This window comes from Acipenser ruthenus, chromosome 9, assembly GCF_902713425.1.
Source record: "Acipenser ruthenus chromosome 9, fAciRut3.2 maternal haplotype, whole genome shotgun sequence".
Lineage (NCBI taxonomy): Eukaryota > Metazoa > Chordata > Actinopteri > Acipenseriformes > Acipenseridae > Acipenser > Acipenser ruthenus.
In genome coordinates, this window is record NC_081197.1 from 49613274 (window position 1) to 49634293 (window position 21020).

The following is a 21020-nucleotide window of genomic DNA, read 5'->3' on the forward strand; positions in this document are numbered from 1 at the left end:
CAGGTTACCCATACAGAAGGCTGTTTTACTTCATAAACAAAACAGTTAACTGGTTGAATAAGAGTCTGAAATCTCATGTTTTTTTTTTCAATTATACGATTATCACGTCATGAAAAATTGAATTCATATTTATCAGCAGTTAGATTGATCCTTACATTTGTGCTTTATGTAACTGACACAGCCAGCTTGTACTGTACCTACACAGAATCCATGCTTTATTCCAGTCCTTGTATTACTTGTTTTTTCTGATATTTACACATTACACACTGTTCAAAAGTTAACACTTCAAGATCACAATCTTATTTGACATTATATGGAAGTATAATATTGTTTTTTGGTTATACCCATTCAGTCCACATTTGTGGGCTTAATGGGGATAAGGTTGTGCCTCTTCATAACATGTACACTTTATAGCACTAACAATAAAAACCTTCACGATATCTTTAGAAATTATCTTGGATAGCCCAACAGAGATAGTAACTTCATTTCCAGTGGGTCAACCCATGTTTCAGCTAGGTGGACCTGAGGCACCCCTCTCCCACAGCTGAGATCCACCCCCCTGGATCTTAATCCTCAGTTCCATCCACAAGATGAAACTGCGGCCCTGCACATTCACAGCTTTCAGAAATAAAGGCCTGTATTCATTCGTTCCCAAAACGTATTCATTGTATAAGTGGGGCTGGTAGTGTTGAGCAAATCCTGGAATGTTAGAAACAGCATGGAATGAAGTGAACAATACAAGTCAGACAGTCTCCTGAGACACACTGGAGAGCCACTTAAAAAAAAAAAAAAAAAAAAATCCTAATATTTTCATGTTTATAGAACATAACCTTGCAAGTTGAACTCGTATTACCTATGAAACTTAATCTGAAAATATATATTAATAGAATTAAAACTTAACCATATAAAAAAAGCAGTTTTCAGATATATTTTTTTGTGACATATACACCTTAATCCTCACAGACAAATAAACATCTTATATAAATAATATAAATAAGTATCTTGTGATACTGGAACAGATTATAGACTGTCAATACCCCCAAAAGCTTGATTAAAAGCAGTTCATATGGCAATATATTACTGCTGCAATGGGAAACCTCGGCTAAGTTATCTGTAGTCTTTCTGGTTAATTTTCGTGAGCACCAACAGCTATACCTGTATCTTTACATAGCAAGTCACTGTTAAAAATGTGATTACTATTAAAGTTGTGGAAATACTGTCCTTTTAGTTAAAATAAAAAAAGAAAAAAAAAGTATAATAATGTCTCTTAAAACAATGGTCTTTCAGGAGGTATAGAGCCGATAGGTGTTGGTTCAATGGTTCACTTTGGCTGCACACGTTTCTGCAAACCCACGTGGGTTGTGTGCCACTCTGCTGCAGGCAGCGTTCTGAACCCAGTGTCCGGTCGGCCTTACTTGATTTTCATGTAAACAAGGCCTGTATGGTTGTGGACACATCTATCAGCGCTTGGACGGTTGTGCTCACTTTAACCAAGCCTTTCTCTTCAAGTATGTGATGGGGCAGACATAATTTCTCCTAAAATGAAACAAAAAAAGCAGCACAAAATAAAAATGTAAAACACAAAATTATACATAGCGTTGAAGCAATGAACATAAATAACAATTATGTTACGCATATAGATTACACAGTAGAATAGAACATACAGATTGTACTGTACCTTATGTGGAAGTGACACAGGATGCCCTTATTTACAAAAACTGTTCTCACAAGTTAAATAATGGGTTTTCATAGTCTCATCTTATTAATAAAATATTTGATAATCATGAAATTGTGCTTGACAGTTAAACAACAAAAAAAACTACAACAGTTACATGAATATCTGTATTAAGAGACCACTCAAGGGACAGTCTAATAGAGGCCTCAACACAGGTGGTCTCTAAAAAGAGGGCCCATAGCTTATGAATTTTCTATTTGTCTCTGACATGCTTTCCTGTAATTATGTACGTCTTACATACACTGTAAAAGCCATTAGATGTCATATGAACAAAAGGAAGTATGTAATTTAATAACATTCATTTAGATAATGCATTTACAAAACAAATTATTTTATTAAAGTAATGAATGCTTGCCTGTCTCAGGTCACAAAAAATGTTTTAAATCCTTTGCAAATTTCAATGCCTGTGTCTGCCTTTCAATGATTCATTGCATCCTGAATCCAATGCCAGCATAAGCATAAGATCTTTTTTGATTACCACGCACATTGTTTTCATACTCTTATAAGTATGGCTTGAATTTTTCAGTGTTTATTTTCGTTTTAACAGTTTGCCTTTAAGTCTTAAGCCGCTACATCCTAATTATGAGAACATTCTGTTAAATTAGCGGGAAAGAACAACACAACACGAAACGGACACGTTGGAAGCTACCTAGTTCCCAGGCAAGTGCGAGAACGAAATGCAAGATAAAGCATCTGGGAGAAGTGCTCTTGTGTTCTAATAATGAAGAAGGTGAAATAGAATCATCAAGTCAATCAGGACATCAAGGTAAAAAGAAGCGTCTTTACTAATTAACAGTTTAATTAAGATATTGAATCGGCTCAAAACACGGTCACGTGAAACAAAAGTAAAAACCTAAAACCTTAAGTCCTAGTTCTTTCCGTTTCAAAATGCTGAATCTGTGTCTTTCTAGTGCAAAATCTTTCAGCAGTTTTTCTGGCACTTACTGTCTTTACAAGTTTAATAACTTTAATTCTGTTATCTAGGAAGGACCTTTTGTTTCTCCACGTTTTCTCTCTTCCTTTACAAGAGAGTGCTGTTGTTGATTACGGATAAAAGACTGCTAAAATGGTTACCGTATTCCTTTGAATTTAGGACGTACAATTTAAAACCATATTTTTCTTATAACAATAGCCCTGTTGTAAGGGTGCTTAATACAGGTTTGAGTCCGTTCCTGGTAATAGAATTGTGGTCGCTGGTCGGGTTAGACAGGTGGTTGCTTAATACAGTTAAAAGCACAAATATCATTGGGAAGAATTTAAAGTGGTCACTTAGACCATTTGGTCGCATGAGCAGGATTGACTGTGTGTGTGTGTGTATATATATATATATATATATATATATATATATATATATATATATATATATATATTTATATATATAGGATGGCTAATGCACACTACCGAAAGTCCCTTATCCCTTGAGAAAGTTTAAAGGTGTCAGAACTGGTAAGTCCAGTGGTCATGTGAATGGTCAGGGGACCAGGGGGTTAGTTATACAGACAATGAGTTTTTCAATAGTGCACTACTTTAGCCCCAGCCTGTACTGTATATTGTATAAAATCTACTTGGCTTTCAACTGGCTGGTAGCTTCAGGCTATTTTTGTCTATTACTCTAGGGTCAGCATTAATACAACATGAATTAAAAAGTAGGAAAGACAGAATTTTAATTGTACTTTTAACCCCTTTTTTACCACCACTACACTAAATATAAACAATCTATAAAATAGTTGTAATGTTATATATACATAGTTGCTTATACATGTATTACGAAAGTACAGGTATCTTATTGGTACAGCCGTGCTCAAATTTGTTGGTACCCTTACAGCTCATTGAAATAATGCTTCATTCCTCCTGAAAAGTGATGAAATTAAAAGCTATTTTATCATGTATACTTGCATGCCTTTGGTATGTCATAGAATAAAGCAAAGAAGCTGTGAAAAGAGATGAATTATTGCTTATTCTACAAAGATATTCTAAAATGGCCTGGACACATTTGTTGGTACCCCTTAGAAAAGATAATAAATAATTGGATTATAGTAATATTTCAAACTAATTAGTTTCTTTAATTAGTATCACACATGTCTCCAATCTTGTAATCAGTCATTCAGCCTATTTAAATGGAGAAAAGTAGTCACTGTGCTGTTTGGTATCATTGTGTGCACCACACTGAACGTGGACCAGAGAAAGCAAAGGAGAGAGTTGTCTGAGGAGATCAGAAAGAAAATAATAGACAAGCATGGTAAAGGTAAAGGCTACAAGACCATCTCCAAGCAGCTTGATGTTCCTGTGACAACAGTTGCAAATATTGTTAAGAAGTTTAAGGTCCATGGAATTGTAGCTAACCTCCCTGGGTGCGGCCGCAAGAGGAAAATCGACCCCAGAGTGAACAGAAGGATAGTGTGAATGGTAGAAAAAGAACCAAGGATAACTGCCAAAGAGATACAAGTTGAACTCCAAGGTGAAGGTACGTCAGTTTCTGATCGCACCATCCGTCGCTTTTTGAGCGAAAGTGGGCTCCATGGAAGAAGACCCAGGAGGACTCCACTTTTGAAAGAAAAACATAAAAAAGCCAGACTGGAATTTGCTAAAATGCATATTGACAAGCCACAATCCTTCTGGGAGAATGTCCTTTGGACAGATGAGTCAAAACTGGAGCTTTTTGGCAAGTCACATCAGCTCTATGTTCACAGACGAAAAAATGAAGCTTTCAAAGAAAAGAACACCATACCTACAGTGAAACATTGAGGAGGCTCGGTTATGTTTTGGGGCTGCTTTGCTGCGCCTGGCACAGGGTGCCTTGAATCTGTGCAGGGCACAATGAAATCTCAAGACTATCAAGGCATTCTGGAGCGAAACGTACTGCCCAGTGTCAGAAAGCTCTGTCTCAGTCGCAGGTCATGGGTCCTCCAACAGGATAATGACCCAAAACACACAGCTAAAAGCACCCAAGTATGGATAAGAACAAAACATTGGACTATTCTGAAGTGGCCTTCTATGAGTCCTGATCTGAATCCTATCGAACATCTATGGAAAGAGCTGAAACTTGCAGTCTGGAGAAGGCACCCATCAAACCTGAGACAGCTGGAGCAGTTTGCTCAGGAAGAGTGGGCCAAACTACCTGTTAACAGGTGCAGAAGTCTCATTGAGAGCTACAGAAAACGTTTGATTGCAGTTTGCCTCTAAAGGTTGTGCAACAAAATATTAGTTTAGCGGTCCCATCATTTTTGTCCATGCCATTTTCATTTGTTTTATTATTTACAATATTATGTTGAATAAAAAATCAAAAGCAAAGTCTGATTTCTATTAAATATGGAATAAACAATGGTGGATGCCAATTACTTTTGCCAGTTTCAAGTTATTTCAGAGAAAATTGTGCATTCTTCGTTTTTTGTGGAGGGGTACCAACAAATTTGAGCACGTCTGTAATGGCTTGTCAGTATATATTCTCAATGCAAGGTGAATATTAGTACTAAAAATACTATGACTAGTTAAAAATATATACCAGAAGGTGACATGGCGAAAACTGCAGCATTGTTTAACTTTGGAACTGTCCAGGCTTTAAGGCTGCTGAGAAGCAGCTCAAAAAACAAGTGGTTTATATCCAGAAATCGATTCTTCCTTTGAGATAACTTGTATATAAATATTTCCAGTTAGTCATGAAAAGTAACAATGTATCTCATCAGCTTAACAATTTTAAATCTAATAAATCTAGGGGTGTTTTATTTATTTATGACAAGTGGTACAAAAACATGGAACGATTGGGCTACCTCTATCACGGACAGCACTAAAGTAACTGGGACTTGTAAATATATACTAATTACAACAACAATTCAAAAAACCTTCCCCCAATGAGGTAATTAAGATCTAATAAAACTAAAGCCAATTAAACCCAGGAACTCTCCCAACTATATGTGACCATAGCAGTGCTAATTCGAAAGCAAGAGCAGACACAACAGTGGGTGAATTCATTAGAGCCTACAGAAAGTCTGGAATAACACACAGCAGCTACATTTCTAATGGTGCTTCAGAAATTGAACATGGTCTGCAGATTACCTCCACAGACAGGGACTAGTCACTGAAAAGATGTTGCACCGATAAGGGAACAGTAAAATAACTGTGAAGTGTGTTATGTGTTCAGAATGAAAAACGACATGCAAATCAGGTTAAATTAGTATGCTCCAGTTGTAAGCAATAAACAGAAAGACTAGACAGAACAAGTATAAGAGGCCAAAGCCAAAGAGGTCCCAGGTGCGCGAGGCTGGAGGATGCTGCGTGCTTGTGTCCCCGCGTGCCAGCAGGGCACAGACAGTCTTTTGAATGTGGCAGATGTCCGACTGCAGGATGTCGTAGGGAGTACAGAGGTCAGCCTATCCACGGGGACGTGCAGCCGTCAGAACAGAAAAAAAGTGCATTCAATTAAAAACACAGAAGAGTTCAAGAAACAGGGAGAAAGAAAGAAAGCAAGCAAGCAAGAAAGGTCTCAGTTTAACAGACTGTGCTGTTAGAGATAAGATAAGGATACACTGCAAGCATTTGTGCCTTGTTTCTTGTTATAACTTAGCTTTGAAGAGGTACACATTTATTTTAACAGTTCAATGTTAAAAATATTACAGCTGAAATATTTGCACTTTAAAACTATTTGAACAACAACAATGGAAAGACCTTGAAATATGTTTTGAGGTTATGATACAAATTATTGGTACTAAGCAGGTTTGTGATTTAAAAAGACAAGGCAGGGCCAATGGCAAGGGCCAAACTGAATGTCAACCCTAGTTGATATGGTTGTTAGAACCTAGTTGTTAGAACACATCTAAAATTTGAATATGATACCACCATAAAGTCTATATGAGGTATTGAAGACTGAGAAACAATATATATCTCAAATTCAAACAAATGGGAACATTTGTTGCTGTGGGATCAAATAGGCCCTAAAACATACTGAAATACTTTCTACTAAGACTTCGGATTTCTGTGGCTGTTTTCAGAAAAACAGTTGTCAGACAGGCTATTTTTAATCCCATTGACAAGACTTTAGAAGCAGGAGGATACTGTCTTTTTCAAAAGTGATGGCACTTCACTAGCATGAGATGCTGTGCTGTAATATGGCTAGCACAATCGCTGACAGATCAATGAAGCAGCAAGGCAAATATGGTCATCTGCAGTACAAGCAAAGCTACTCACTAACAACCACAGCACTCGACTACAGTAGCTAACTAGGACATTGAATACAAACAGAATACGCACCCACAGCAATCAGTATATATAGAAGTAAACACTGCTTTAGTATGTGAAGGAAAAGGAACATAAAGATACAACCTAATCATATTCTGAAGATATTTGGAAATTCAGTTTTATTGCAGTAAATGTGCTATGGCATGGGGACAATTAGTAGCTAATTTTATCATGGACTATAAAGACATTTAAACATGTACATATATGAGAAAGCATTTTTGTATTCTAGTTAAGCAGTGAGAAACAAACAGACAAAAGATCTAAACTGACAATCCAATTAACATGCACCATCTGAAAGGCCAATAAAGCAAAAAGGCTGACCCACCGCTCAGACTCTCGCCTGCCCTTTGCTTTTGAAGGAGCTGTGAATTGTGTGTGTAAAGCAACAGACATGTTTATGTGATCTATTTATAGACCACACATCTGCCAGCAAAGAAATCTTCCTGTCCCAAAAGAAAATGTTTCAACTAGACAGAGGAGCATGCTGGGGCTGGGAGGGCTGGCAGGCAACAACCCTGGAGGAGGAATGCATTGCTTCAGCAATAAGCCGCGACAGGGTGTGCATTGTGGGAACAGCCACATGCCTCGGTGCCTAACTGCTGAAAACAAACAGAATGGAAATAAAGACAGCCAGAGCAATTGATTCAGACAGTAATCAATTGCAAATTAGTTTATTTTCTATTAGTTTCTAAATAACAAATAAAGGATGGCGCCAGTGGATGCAGCTGCAATAGTAGTTGAGGACAGTGCTTTATTACTTTGGTATTTTGTTGAATAACAAATATGACTAGAATTACTGGAAACGTAAGGATATATTCTGGATGTCACTGTGTTTTTTCAGGGATTGTTTTAGTTTTCATTAACCAAAATATTGCTGCTGACTGCAGCGTAAATATCTAAATGGGAATGTTTCAGTTTGTACTTTTATTTTGTTTGGTTTTATTGTCATGAATGTTTGGAAACATTATCTATTAAAAAAGAACTTAAAAATCAGATTATACCTTTGGGGGTTTGGTAAGTACAACGAGCACTCAGCATGGTACACTACATTATGTACCGTAGACTAATAATCACAAAGAGGAACTGGTGAGGCAAGGCTAGCTTATGTGTACAGCAGTTTGTTCTGAACTAGGCAACATATTGCACTCTGTATTAACATAAAGCCTCAGTTTAAAAAAAAAGGGAGACATAAAAACATCACATCAGCCATAATATTTATGATTTTTTACATCCACACTGAAATGTTTGTCTGGATGTCTTTTTCTGTGCAGCTGCAGTAAAACAAATGCACCTCCAATTTCATAGCAGCTTTATTAAGTACAAATGAGTCTCATTAAGTCTCTACAAGCTATGACTAATTACAGCTCAAAATGGCACTTTTCTTTTACATTGTTCTGAATGCTTAATATCTCTCTCTCTCTCTCTCTCTCTCTCTCTCTCTCTCTCTCTCTCTCTCTCTCTCTCTCTCTCTCTCTCTCATTGTGGTAACATGGCTGGGTGCAATGGTGCAGGTGCCTGTATAACACTATGGAGACTTTGACTTGCGGTTCCAACACGATTTGTATTTACAATGTGAGCAATACGAAACAAACAAAAAGCCTATCTTCACTTGAAGGTACTAACCTACACTTTTAAAGTTGGTTCCCTATCTGCCCCAGGACGGCTATGCTGGTTCCCTGTATTTTAACACGCATCAGTCTGGTCTGGTCGAGGCACCCGAGGCATGGACCTCAGTTAAAATCATAGTAATAATTATTTATTTAGGCCTTTCACATGTTGCTTTGCTGCAAAATAAAATTCATTTCATTCCTCGTTGTGACAGTGTGCATACATAAGTCCTGCTCTGTGCTCTTCAAAATCTTTAACTGTCTATTTACTTATGTCGACTGCTTGATGTGTTTAGTAGGCTACTGTCTGTATTTCAATTTAATATCACTATGTAAAATATATCTAGAGTTTGTTTTTTTTTCTGACGAATATACCTGCCTTTAAAAATGTTTTATGCCAACTCTATTCTTATTAATAAATGAAACGAGACGATTAACTAAGACTTCTTTCCACTCCAGCGAATAACATGCAGAATGAAAGAGGGGGAATAAAATGAATTGTTGTGCATTTTAAAGTAGTGCTCTTATAATGCAAACACATAATTAATCATCGCAATCATTATTCATTTTATTTGACGAGTTTAGTGAGGGTGGTGTCTTTGTTTTATGAAGTGAGGGTAAAGCGATCATCGTTGTGGTTTTATAAATGTTTTGGTAGAAAAACAGTTGAGCTTATTTTGTTATTATCACTTTTCCATGATTAAATTAAGAAACTGAGATGGTTTAAGACTTGAATTGCAACATTAAAGGCAGACAGAGCACTCAAATAAAACCCGAAAACCAGAAACCCTAAATATCCATTCTGGTGTATTTAGAAGCATTCTACTTTTGCATTTGAAGTAAGTGTGATACCTGAAGGCTTATTTGAGACTGGATGACTGACACTGGTAGTTGAGTCAAGTGCCTCAGTGATTTTTCATGGCTGGCTACGGCCCTCCTCACAGTACAACAACTTTCTCCACTCTCTCTAACACACCCTCTTACTCTCTTCTGCGACACCCAAAATACACTTCTTACAGTTCTTAGTTGAATAACAATCAATTTCAATTATTCCATTTTACAATTACCTTATTACAATGTACTGAGGTGTTTTTCTACCACTCTGATTTCTGACTTACTGAGGACACCTAGTGGTCAGTCTGCAGTTTTACCACTTTCAAATGGGAACAATGTTCTTAACAATCAAACTGACATATTTTCCCTGTTACCACAACACAATACATACATACATACATACATACATATATATATATATACATATATATATATATATATATATATATATATATATATATATATATATATATATATATATATTTTAGCTCAAAGAACCAGCTGCCCAACGTTCCGATATGTTGGACATATTTCTCAATGGAGCCTGTGTTTAAATCAAAACATTGGAGGTATTTATAGGTTTTTGACGGCATGACAACTACTTGTTATTGTATATATTCTGCTACATCATTTGTTTTACTATTGTTTTGTTATTTTCCACATTACAAACAAATTAGTTTTTTTATTGCAATTAAAAGGCAATAAGGAATGGAATAATTTAAACCTATTTTATTTTAAAAGCACAATTAACTTTTATGGTTGAGAAAGCTGAACCAATTTGACTCGCAGTTACCCGTTCAACATGTAGCTTCTTTTTCCCCCTCTCCTTATCAGTAAGAACACACGAGGGGTTGAAGTATTGTAACGGCGTATTTTCTCTGCAGATTTTACCGTGATAAGCCATGTCATGATTAAAAAATAAATAAATAAATAAATAAAATTACTTTGATGATTTCACTAACGTTTCCAATTTTAGACTGCATGACTGCTATTGAAATCCAGTTATTTAATGGAGTGCATTATCAAATGATACACTGGCAGTTCACGTGTCATTGTCTTAATTATTCATCCCAGTGCTAAAGCAATGCAAAGTCACTAAAATACAGTTGCTTTTAATGACATGCCCATGAATTACCTCCGGTACTCCCATCTTTCTGCAAGCATCCAGGAAATTCTCCACATTCCTCCGGCATTTGGCCATGCTTAGTTTAGGCTGTGGAATGTAATAGAAACAAAGCTTTAAACTGCATATGACTACTACTAATGACTCAGATACAGTCATTAAAACAGGACTACTACTACAAAAATATATTCTCTTCTGCAAACATATAAAACAGAAAGAAAATGAACAAATAAACCAATGTTTGTATAAGTCTAAACTAATTGTATCAACCATAACATAAATGATAATTTAAAAACATCACAGCCATAATAGTTATGATTTTTTACCACTATTATTTATGCTCACACATCCTGAGATGAACCAGCACAAGTCATGGTGGAACATAAAGATATTTACCAGCAACATACACAGATCTTTGTTTTCTAACTTATTAGAATACAGCCCTGGAACTTATCCTGCCAGCATGAGTATCACACAGTCTGCACATACCACTGCTGGCGATGGGACGTGTATGCTGACCACCGATCGGGGGTGAATGTGATTGACTAAGTGGCAAAGAACTACCCCGTCCATCAGCGACGATCCCAGGTCCGCGGATAAAACCACCTTCAACCTGCTCTCGATGTTCTGGAAAACACATTTCAAAATCGTCTTGCATTTTAATCATTTTCATGGATGGCAAAAAAGATTCAGTGCTACAAAAAGTGTAAAAAATCTAGCATCAGTTTCAGTGGCTTTAGGGGACTAGTACATTGTATTGAAAACAGACCGTACCTGGTGCAGGGTCCCATTGAAAAGGGTTACAAATGTAATTGATTACTGGTAATTTGTTTAGTCTTGATTATTTATTGTACTGACAAATCTGTTACTGATTTTATTTCAAGTGCAATGCTGCAGATAAATGTAAAAAATGTTCCTAGTATCTAATCACTTCCTGTGTTGTAAAGTTCCGTCCTGTTTGCAGCTAGATCGTTGGAGTGAAACAGCTACAGTTTGGTACCAGGAAAACTGAACCCACACTTTCTTCTACAGCGATGTCTTTATTGATTATTGCTAATGTGTTTAGTCTCGATTATTGTACTGAAACATTATTATTGAGACGTGTATTATTTGTGATAAACCTGTTACTGACAGTCATCTAGAGCCAAAAAGGTTATGTACCACTGCTACTGAGATGCTCTAGTCCTCTCTCTTCCTGTAGACAAGAGATTTGTCCCTAACACTGTGTGGGGCTGGGGGATGTTAAATTACATGTAATAGAACCAATCATAAGAAATGTACGGAACTACATTAGTGGCAAGTTGTTATAAATAAGAGTCAAGGCTGCCGTAGGTGTGAACATAATTAACAATAATTCAACAATTTGAAAAATTGCATGATCATGTTATAGAAGGAAATCATCATCATCATCATCATCATCATCATCATCATCATATTCTAGTATCTAATCACTTCATGTGTTGTACAGTTACTAAAAAATGAAAACCATTTTTTTTGTTAAGATTAGAATTGGGGGTAGATTCTCCCTTTGTATATGCTGGACCTTTTACGCATGATTCTGTAGTAGCTTTGTGTAGTGGGTTTGTATTGTGTAGAGTTGTTTTGTGTATTGGGTTTGTATTGTGTAGAGTTGTTTTGTATATTGAGTTTGTATTGTGTAGATTAGTTTAGTGTATTGGGTTTGTATTGTGTAGAGTGTTGTGTATTGGGTTTGTATTGTGTAGAAGTAGCTTTGTGTAGTGGGTTTGTATTGTGTAGAGTTGTTTTGTGTATTGGGTGTGTATTGTGTAGAGTTGTTTTGTATATTGAGTTTGTATTGTGTAGATTAGTTTAGTGTATTGGGTTTGTATTGTGTAGAGTGTTGTGTATTGGGTTTGTATTGTGTAGAAGTAGCTTTGTGTATTAAGTTTGTATTGTGTAGAGTAGCTTTGTGTACTGGGGTTGTGAATAGTGTGACCTTGCTGTGGGTAAAGGCACTGACCTCACGGAGCTGATCCATGAGATCCAGTTCTTCTCTCATTTGTTCCATCTTCCTGCGGATTGTAAACTGCGGGTGCATGGACTCTAATTTTCTTGGTGTCCTTAAGAATACTGTTTGGATAAAGTACATATAGAAATAAATAAACTAAATATACAAGTTGATGTATATTTTTCTTTCTGTGGACTATGAATTATGATGCACTGGATTCTGTACATACCATAAATACTCACCTTTGGTCTAATATTCTAAGGTGTTATGCATTGAAGGTGTATGTCTTATTTCTGCTGCATGTTTTGTTAAATCTTGCATCAGTACCGATACCTTGCCACATAAGTGAAGTATAAAATACATGCAAAGATGAGCCAACAGATATTCAACAGAAATAAATGTGGGCAGTGATGATTCTGCTTGTGCTAATAAGAGGAAGGAAATGGATTTTTACAACCTTCGTTAGCACTCCTTTAAATCACCATCACCAAACGCCACTACTGCAGGCTTAAATACTTTCCCTGGTTCTGTGCTGCAGTAAAACATTCTACCACAAGATGGAGCATGAGCACCAAATCAGGACTGTCTCAAGCACTGATCCTTCTGGATTTCAAGGAAATGCAAGTCCTAATATGGTTACAGAGTCTCTTGATTAGCCTGCCCACCCCAACAAAAAGGGTTTTAAAAAGATAAAAGCAATTGCGAATCAGCATAAAAGCAATTACCATTGTAACCTGAGACAGCATGTACACTTCACAAAAATCAGAAAACCGAACAAGGCTAATGGACTGAAAGACAAGCTACTACTTGAGCAGGATTCTGTTTGGCTTGTACTTCCACGTGCAGTATTATCAGTGACAATGCTTACTTTGCCAAGTTATATCTACCATGAAAACTGTTTTTTATTTTGCCTTTATCAACTCAACAGACATCTTATACTTTACATACAAGACAGGACTTGCCATGCCAGAACTAAAGCAATACCTGATCCATGGACCCCCACCTGCCTCTGTTAAGTTTTACTGCTTCTTTGAGCAATTCAAAATGTGCCTGTGTGTTCTCATTAGATAAATGAATGTCACAAAATAGCAGATATGCTTGCAATCTAGGGACATGCTGTAAATAGAAACCTGAGCAATTTGGTTAATTTGTCAGTCAGTGACGCGGGTCTGGGAAATCAGAAACTTTCCATTTTATTCCTGAACAGTTTTACCTTTTCAGGATCTATGTGGGTCAAGCAAATGGCAAACACTAAATTCATGTTGATCCTACCAAATAAACTACTACTATGACTACGACTGCTACTAATGTTGATTGTGACTGGGTAAGTTCGAGCATCTGGATACCTACACATAAGCACATAGCGATCCCTCAATTACGACCACTAAAGGCATTGAAATTATTCTTATAGAGGTGGTCACTCATGACTGAGGGTTTAAAGATGAGCTGTTTTTTGGTCAGTTTACTTAAAGTGTTTTCATGCGTTTGCCTTTGTGAACAACTGTAAGCTTGCCTTGAAACAAACTCCCCTAGCAGTCACATTGAGTGATTATACCAGCATTCGTGTGTTCATGTCTCCCAGCGATGCCCTACTTCTATTCTCAGCGATTCAAGGTGACTTAGTAAGAAATCTGAAACACCTGAAAGGATATGAAGGGTTTTCTACAAACAATGAAACGGTCTGCAACACCCAGGAACAGTTAGAGAGAAATACATCCAAGAAATGCTTGTGTCAGAACAGACGTGGGATATCACAAACTACTAATCTCTTGACTTTACTTCCAAACTGTGACAAATAAAGATTGGCCTTTCAATTCCGGAACATACTGTAAACCCACATACTGTATACAATAAAGCAGGGTCAGCAAAACATTTGGGCCAAGAACCAAATTGCCAAACTACAACACGTCTTCAAGAAAATAAAACTGATACTAAGTTTCATTAAACGGATACATACTGTTTAAAGCATTTGAGGCTACAACCCACGCCATCACTTGAATTACAAGGATTGCCTATTCTGGATGTTTTTATTTAAATGTTCTTTCTCCTCACTGTGTACAGTTTAAAATAGTGTTACAAATAAAGTTTCATACAAATGAAATATGTATAGCAATGAAGTCTACTCCTTCTACTGAGCTTCCTGTTTCCTGTCAATTGCTGATACCTCTGTAGACACAGCAACTGAAAAAGATTTCTGTCCTTCCACTATGGTATGAGTGACAGGAGCGTGGTCACATTTCTAGTTTCCATACGGCAGCACCACCAACTGACCACAGTTTACTCCGCAGACCTATCTGTGATATTGATAGTACATTGTAGAATTTTACAACCCAGCCTCCTTTCCCCAAAAAACAATAGGCGTGTTGAGCAAAAAAGCATTCAATTCAGTCATCTACTGCATGTCAAATAAAGCATTAGACCAGAAGGGAACAAGAGAGCTGACAAAACCAGAATCTATAAATAACAATTACAGTTACTGAAGGGTCACCATGACTTGCCTTCTGTCAAGCAGCCCTGAAGATGTTCCTTGTATAAAACTACAATGCACTACACTTTGCACCAGAACCCATTATGTCATATTGCTTTATTTTTGGATGGCAGGTACTGTATGCAGGAGTGTATGAAATGGGGTGGTGGAGGCTCTCTGGGTAACAGTCATATACTTTCTTCCTGTGTTTGAGAACAAAGAAAGGCAGCCCTGTATCTGTATACTATTTGAAGGGGGGTTAGTTTTCAATGAAACAAGGTCACACTTTGGGAAACGTTACTGCAATACACAACACACAGCTTCATTATTTACTTTATATTTTTTAAATGATGTATTTTAAATCTTGACCGTGTTTCTACACACACACACACGTATATATATCATCCCATTTCTTGATGAATGCAGACAGTGATACATGTTGGATTACCATGCTCTCTGCTACAGCTTCATTTCAATGCTGGGTTTAAGCCTTTCTGCTTGTAACAGAGCCCTTTGTCTAAGCTGTAAGAATTCCCTGTTAGCCTGAAAGGTCACAGAATGGAACAAGTCTGCTTGTTTCATAAAATAGAAAAATAAAAAATACAAATAAATCACCCTGGTGAGGGACCCTTTCTTTGGGGGTATAGGGTAGTTTGGACACCATGTCCAGCCTTAACCATTATGAACGGTGTGTATTACAGTGAAAATCTCAAGATGATAACACTGCCATGCAAATCTGCCCACTAAGACTGTGAACAGCAATCTGATGGTAGCACTGCTTCAGCATGTTTCAAACAACATGATGCAAAGAAGAATTCTTAATATTCCACTGTATCCAATAGTTCCACCATTAGCTTTTTACTCCAGTTTTGCCAATTGGAAATATTGCAGGCGTGGATTTAACTTCTTACTATTGAGATACAGTAGTATAAAATAGTCTCTGTGCAGCAATGTCAACTGTTTCTCGCCATTGCTCTGTGGCCTTTCTTTGCGTTAAGTGGATTCCACTGTCAGTTTTTGGTATTACAGTAAGAGGACCTACCACTGTTTGTCATGCCTCCTTCTGTTGGGGTAGTGAGGCTGGCGTTATCCCCTGCCAGGGCCTGTGTAAGAGGGCTGAAAGAGGGAGGAGGAGAGGAAGGGAGGGGCTGGTCTGGAGGAGGTAAGGCAGGTCCATTTACCATAAAACCGAAAATGATAAAGAAACAAGGAAAAGCGGCAGCAGCAGCAGTTCATGTATATGTGCATATAGGCAGAGAAAATGCACGAGTAAGGGTTTAAGTCATGGATGTACAGAAAAAGTGTGCAATAATGACAGAACGAAAAAGTGAACAGAAAGGCAAAAAAAACAAAGACGGATGACAAAAACAGAATGTTAGTACTTGTACATTTTGACTTCATGGCATGCAGTTAAAGCTGGCAGTTAATACTACTAGATACTACTAATGCTACTTGCTTTCATCATGAAACAGTACCCAAAATGCTTAACTGTGAGGCTGTACCAAGTGGTTGGCACTGCTTTGATCTTAGCTTTGTCACGTAATACATTATTTTGGACAGGTAAAGAGTATTAGCCACTGTAAGGATGAAATTAAATGTATTAAGTGTTACATTTTTCAACTGATTGTTCCATATGAAATCTGAGTGATATTAATGAAATACTGAGGTTAGAGGAAACCCAAGAGATTGAAGTATAATTCAATGGAAAACCAAAAATTAACTGTTATTCCTAAATTGCTAGAGAAAGCACTCTGTTTGAGGGCCCCCAACTCAAACAGTGTTTTGCGTGTATTAAAATGCAAAAACACAAACTGAGAGATTTCTAAAAACATTAATTATCCAAGACAAAAAATAAAAAATAAACATAAACTTAACATCAGGCATCTGTTTCTAGTTAGCATTTCATTATAATGTGTTTAAGAATAATTTGACTGATGATTGAGAGCAGATTAATAAAAACAATGGTCATCCGTCTCTTCACTCCTTGTGGGCTTTAAATGCCTTGGGTACAGTTTTTTTGGTTTCATTAGTGCCTCAAACTGTCATTTATACAAAACTGCTGTTGCTTTAAAAAGGAGATGCTGCTTTTTAAGCTCTAAAGAACTAACGCATGTTTCATACAGCACACTGGTTTAGTGGGTTAATGCCTAATGACTACTGGGATGTTTTTGCTCAAGTTAAAATGTTCACTAACGCCCTTGGACTTTCTCACGACTTTTTGCACTTCCTGTGCATTACTCATTGTTGATAATTTCTTTTTAAACACAATCGTGATTATTTTGACATTTGTATCCACAACTCCAGGGAACACTTCTCTCTTTTAAGTGTCAATCTGTCATTGTGTAATATAAAACTCTCTCTCAACAATCTTCCTGATTCCTAAGTTGTTTTTTCTTTTAACACACAGAAGCGATGTTCAGGAAAAGGTGTTCTTGGAAGATGGAGTCAAGGGTAGAAAAATCAGGATATTAATGTGCTTTCATGAATCTAAATAATAATAATACTTTCAAATAAAATTGCAGAAATACCTATTGCAAAGGAGGCAGCCACCGAAAGTAAGTCAGAGCAAACACTGCAATAAATGGTATCTGGCAAGCAGTTTCTTGTGTGCATCTTTGACTTTGTATGTTTGTTTAGGAGGATATTAATACAAGGTAGTCATATCAATAGGCATGTTTGATTTACAAACAGTGTTCTTTATATACTATGCTTGATGTGTAAAGGACAAAGATCTATAACCTTTAATGTAACTATCTTGTTTTTAGAAATGAACTTGTGTATTGCCTCATTGCCACTTCTTTAGTGTTCTGTATGTTGCTAAGCATTATGAGAAGGGATACACAACAAAAGGTGATAATGTTTAAAGCTAGCAATAGACAAGTTAATTTCTGCAACTATACTGTTCACTATGGTAATTCTATGGTAATTCCAAGGTGAAACAACTTTCATATTAAATATTTCATTTTTGTCCGTTCCTTTTAGCACTCAAAAGAAAGAAATACTAAGTAGTTACAGTAAAAAGCATTGAGTAAGTCGATTTTATAGGCATTTTTGCAGAGCCCTTAAAAGGGGGGAGCGACTAATACACTGTTGCGACGTATGCACTGGTGTGTCTAATATTAAACTACTGTACCAGCGCCACAATGGGATTACTACAGCCACGGTTATTATGGCTCACACAAACTTAACTGTCAACAGCCTGATTTATTTGTTCAGGATCTACGACATTCAGGTCATGTTGCTAGGTAGAAACACAAAACCACTGTTCTAATTAAAAGTTTTAATTTCTTACTCTCAATACCCGTAGTCATTTTGAATGTTAAACGCAAGCTGCTTCACTTAGTGTTAACATAATATCTGTCAGTCTCTATGAATTTCCTTATTCCCACCCTCCCGAGCCATTGATTTGTCAACATTCAAACTGAACCCGCCCCTGGGATCCGTACCAAACAGCTATTGGTTAGAAAGCAGAGTAGTAAACTTTTCAAGTCTTCCGTTAGTTGTAATTGCAATGTGACTTTTAAACTACGCCAGCTCCACCTATGAGGAAGGCTGTTCAGTTCCAGCACTTAAGTACAAGCTCAAATCCATGTACAGGCTTAGATGTAGAGTAAAATGCTAATAACTTCGTATTGGAGCAACAGGACCCTGAACTACCCCAAATGATTGCAAACGCCACACAACAGTGTACAAAAGTAATACAAGTTGCATTAGAAGCGACTCACTTGGAGGGAAGGGGGTAGAGGTTAGGGTTCACATACTGAACAGCTACACTTACCAGATCGAGGCTTCAAGCCAAAAGGAGTGTTTGCAGTGGGAGAAGAAGCCGGAGTTTGGTCTTCACCCTGGGTAGTTATAAATACATAAATAAATACAAAATCACAAATAAGAATAAGAATGAGCTTATACTGTAAACTTTACTTGCTCAAATAGAAACACAGGTTTTACCATTTCAGAGCAGGATGAGAGGCAAAATAAATTACACAAAGGTTACAGAGAAAATCAGTAGACAAGCTTCTCTGCCTGAATCTCTAACCACTGCTTCACTTCACCACTGGTCAAACCAGTAGGGGATGCTGTAATATATCAACACATGACTTGTCTTCTTCCATTCCTTTCAGCGCTTAATCCATTAGTGGCACGTCAGTTTATTTAGAGTATGCTAGATGGATGGACCGTGTTTATATTGTTGTGCCCTAGAACGATATGGCCACATTTACACTGTAGGTAGTTTGGTATCGTCACACATTATTACCATACCTTTAATGTAAGACTGTAATGGTTGAAACAAACAGTACATTACAATTCTGAATGGCACAGTACTTCACTAAATGTTTAAATTAAAATGTTTTGTTTTATTTGTAATTTCGTTCCCCAAAATTGTCCGCACTTGTAGTAGCTTGATGCATTGTAAACTACTGTGACTAAATACTGTACGTCGACTTCAATGTAAAATTTGAAATCAATGCAAAAGCCAAATATGAAAGTGATGGGAAATACTAAGTCAAGTCTAGTTTTTCACTGAAATTGTGTCTGACATTTTAAAGGGCGAATGGGGCAACAGATTTGCAGCCTTACTTTAATGTGAGAAGAGCCAGACCCCTGGCCAAAAACATCCAAAGAAATATGTGCTGAAGGATCTTTATACACAATCTAAATATAATGCATTTCCAGTAAGTGGGTCTTAATCAAATACACATTTAAATAAAATGATGGATTTTTAAGGCAAATCAATGGAGCATGCTTTTAACTTCCTCTGCTGTGATTATTGCATTATACATATCACCAAATTGCATATTGAATGGAAAAAGATCTAGTAAATGCAAAACCAATGTCAATGAAATGCATGCCAAATGAATATTGACTTCTGGTGCCATTGAGAAATGAGCCAAGCTAGACAAAAGTACTTCATGACTCGCTCAAATCACAAAAAATATTCAAAAAAATATATATCAAAACAGTATTATTGATTTTTGTGTTATTCTTTATTAGCAGTGAGGATGATCTGAAACTCACCCCATCCACAGATGCTCTTCTCACATCATTCTGTCCTTCTGGTGTCTTTGAATTACTCTGTACAGAAAAACACATTTTCCATCAGGACTATGAACATTCATTTCCACTTATGGCTGTGTGCCACCTGAAGTCCGGCCTACACACACAAACAGATATGTTTTTTATGTTTGTTATTGTTGACGTTAGAATATAGACCAAGATATTCTGGCTTTCTAACTGGCCACCTAAAATGGCCTACAAAAATTTCAAAGTACTGTATGCCGTCATTAGTTTCTATTACGTATAAGCAAAAGGACCCAGCTTAGCACAAGTGTTAGGCTGGCAAGACGGCAAACAAAAATGGGCCCTTCACACATATAAATGGGCAAATATCTTTGTCTATAAAGTTAAGTCCATAATGTGTAATAAGATGCTTATATAACATGGATGAGGAATGGTGTATTGTTATTAGGATAGCCTTTAACCTTATGGCCTTGAGTAGGATTCTAGCATATTCGTTCTGACAGCTTTTTGGTGTGCAATGTGTTCTGCCCAGGTCTTGCACAGATGTCTAAACTGGATCAGATGGGTAAGAGACCAACATCTCTCCCTGAGATTAATGGGTGTTTTTTTTCTGCAAAGGTTGAAGCACACTGTAGAGGGAAAGTATTTAGATTACATAATTGTATGTCACCCCTGTTCTATTCAGAGAGGTCCAGAGTGCCATTATGACATTGTAAACTTTCCCTCCAGCCCTTCTGTGATGCAGTTGTCTGTCCAGAAACAAACAATAAAAGGCCATCGCACTGTGGTACCTCTTTAATCTCCAGCACAGTTTTGACCATATCTAAGTTACTGTACAGTGGTTTTAAAAGGGACCAGTGTGCTATACCAGAGGTTAAAGGGTTAATAATGCACACACACTGTTAAAAACAATGAACGGAAATGCTGCAAAACACTGGAACAAGATGAGAAAGGAGCGGATGAAACAATATCAAGGATTTTTTGTTGTTGTTATGTGTATGTGATGCTCAGCAGTAGCTACACACAGATGAGAA

At 37.0% G+C, this 21020-nt stretch overlaps 1 protein-coding gene across 4 annotated transcripts in view; it reads right to left on the minus strand.

Moving 5' to 3' along the window:
- Positions 1 to 1119: 1119 nt before the first annotated feature.
- Positions 1120 to 21020, minus strand: part of LOC117405914 (leucine-rich repeat and calponin homology domain-containing protein 1-like) — a 73520-nt gene continuing 53619 nt past the window's right edge. For 3 of the 4 annotated variants that reach the window (XM_034009426.3, XM_034009428.3, XM_034009429.3), the window contains 7 exons: positions 19984 to 20040; positions 18746 to 18812; positions 16010 to 16120; positions 12513 to 12622; positions 11021 to 11158; positions 10544 to 10621; positions 1120 to 1536 (listed from right to left, as the gene is read on the minus strand). In XM_034009426.3, coding sequence (XP_033865317.3) covers positions 1423 to 1536; positions 10544 to 10621; positions 11021 to 11158; positions 12513 to 12622; positions 16010 to 16120; positions 18746 to 18812; positions 19984 to 20040 — 675 coding nt within the window. In that variant the 3' untranslated portion in view covers positions 1120 to 1422. The remainder of the gene's footprint in view (positions 1537 to 10543; positions 10622 to 11020; positions 11159 to 12512; positions 12623 to 16009; positions 16121 to 18745; positions 18813 to 19983; positions 20041 to 21020) is intronic. The other variant, XM_034009427.3, reaches the window with a different exon arrangement.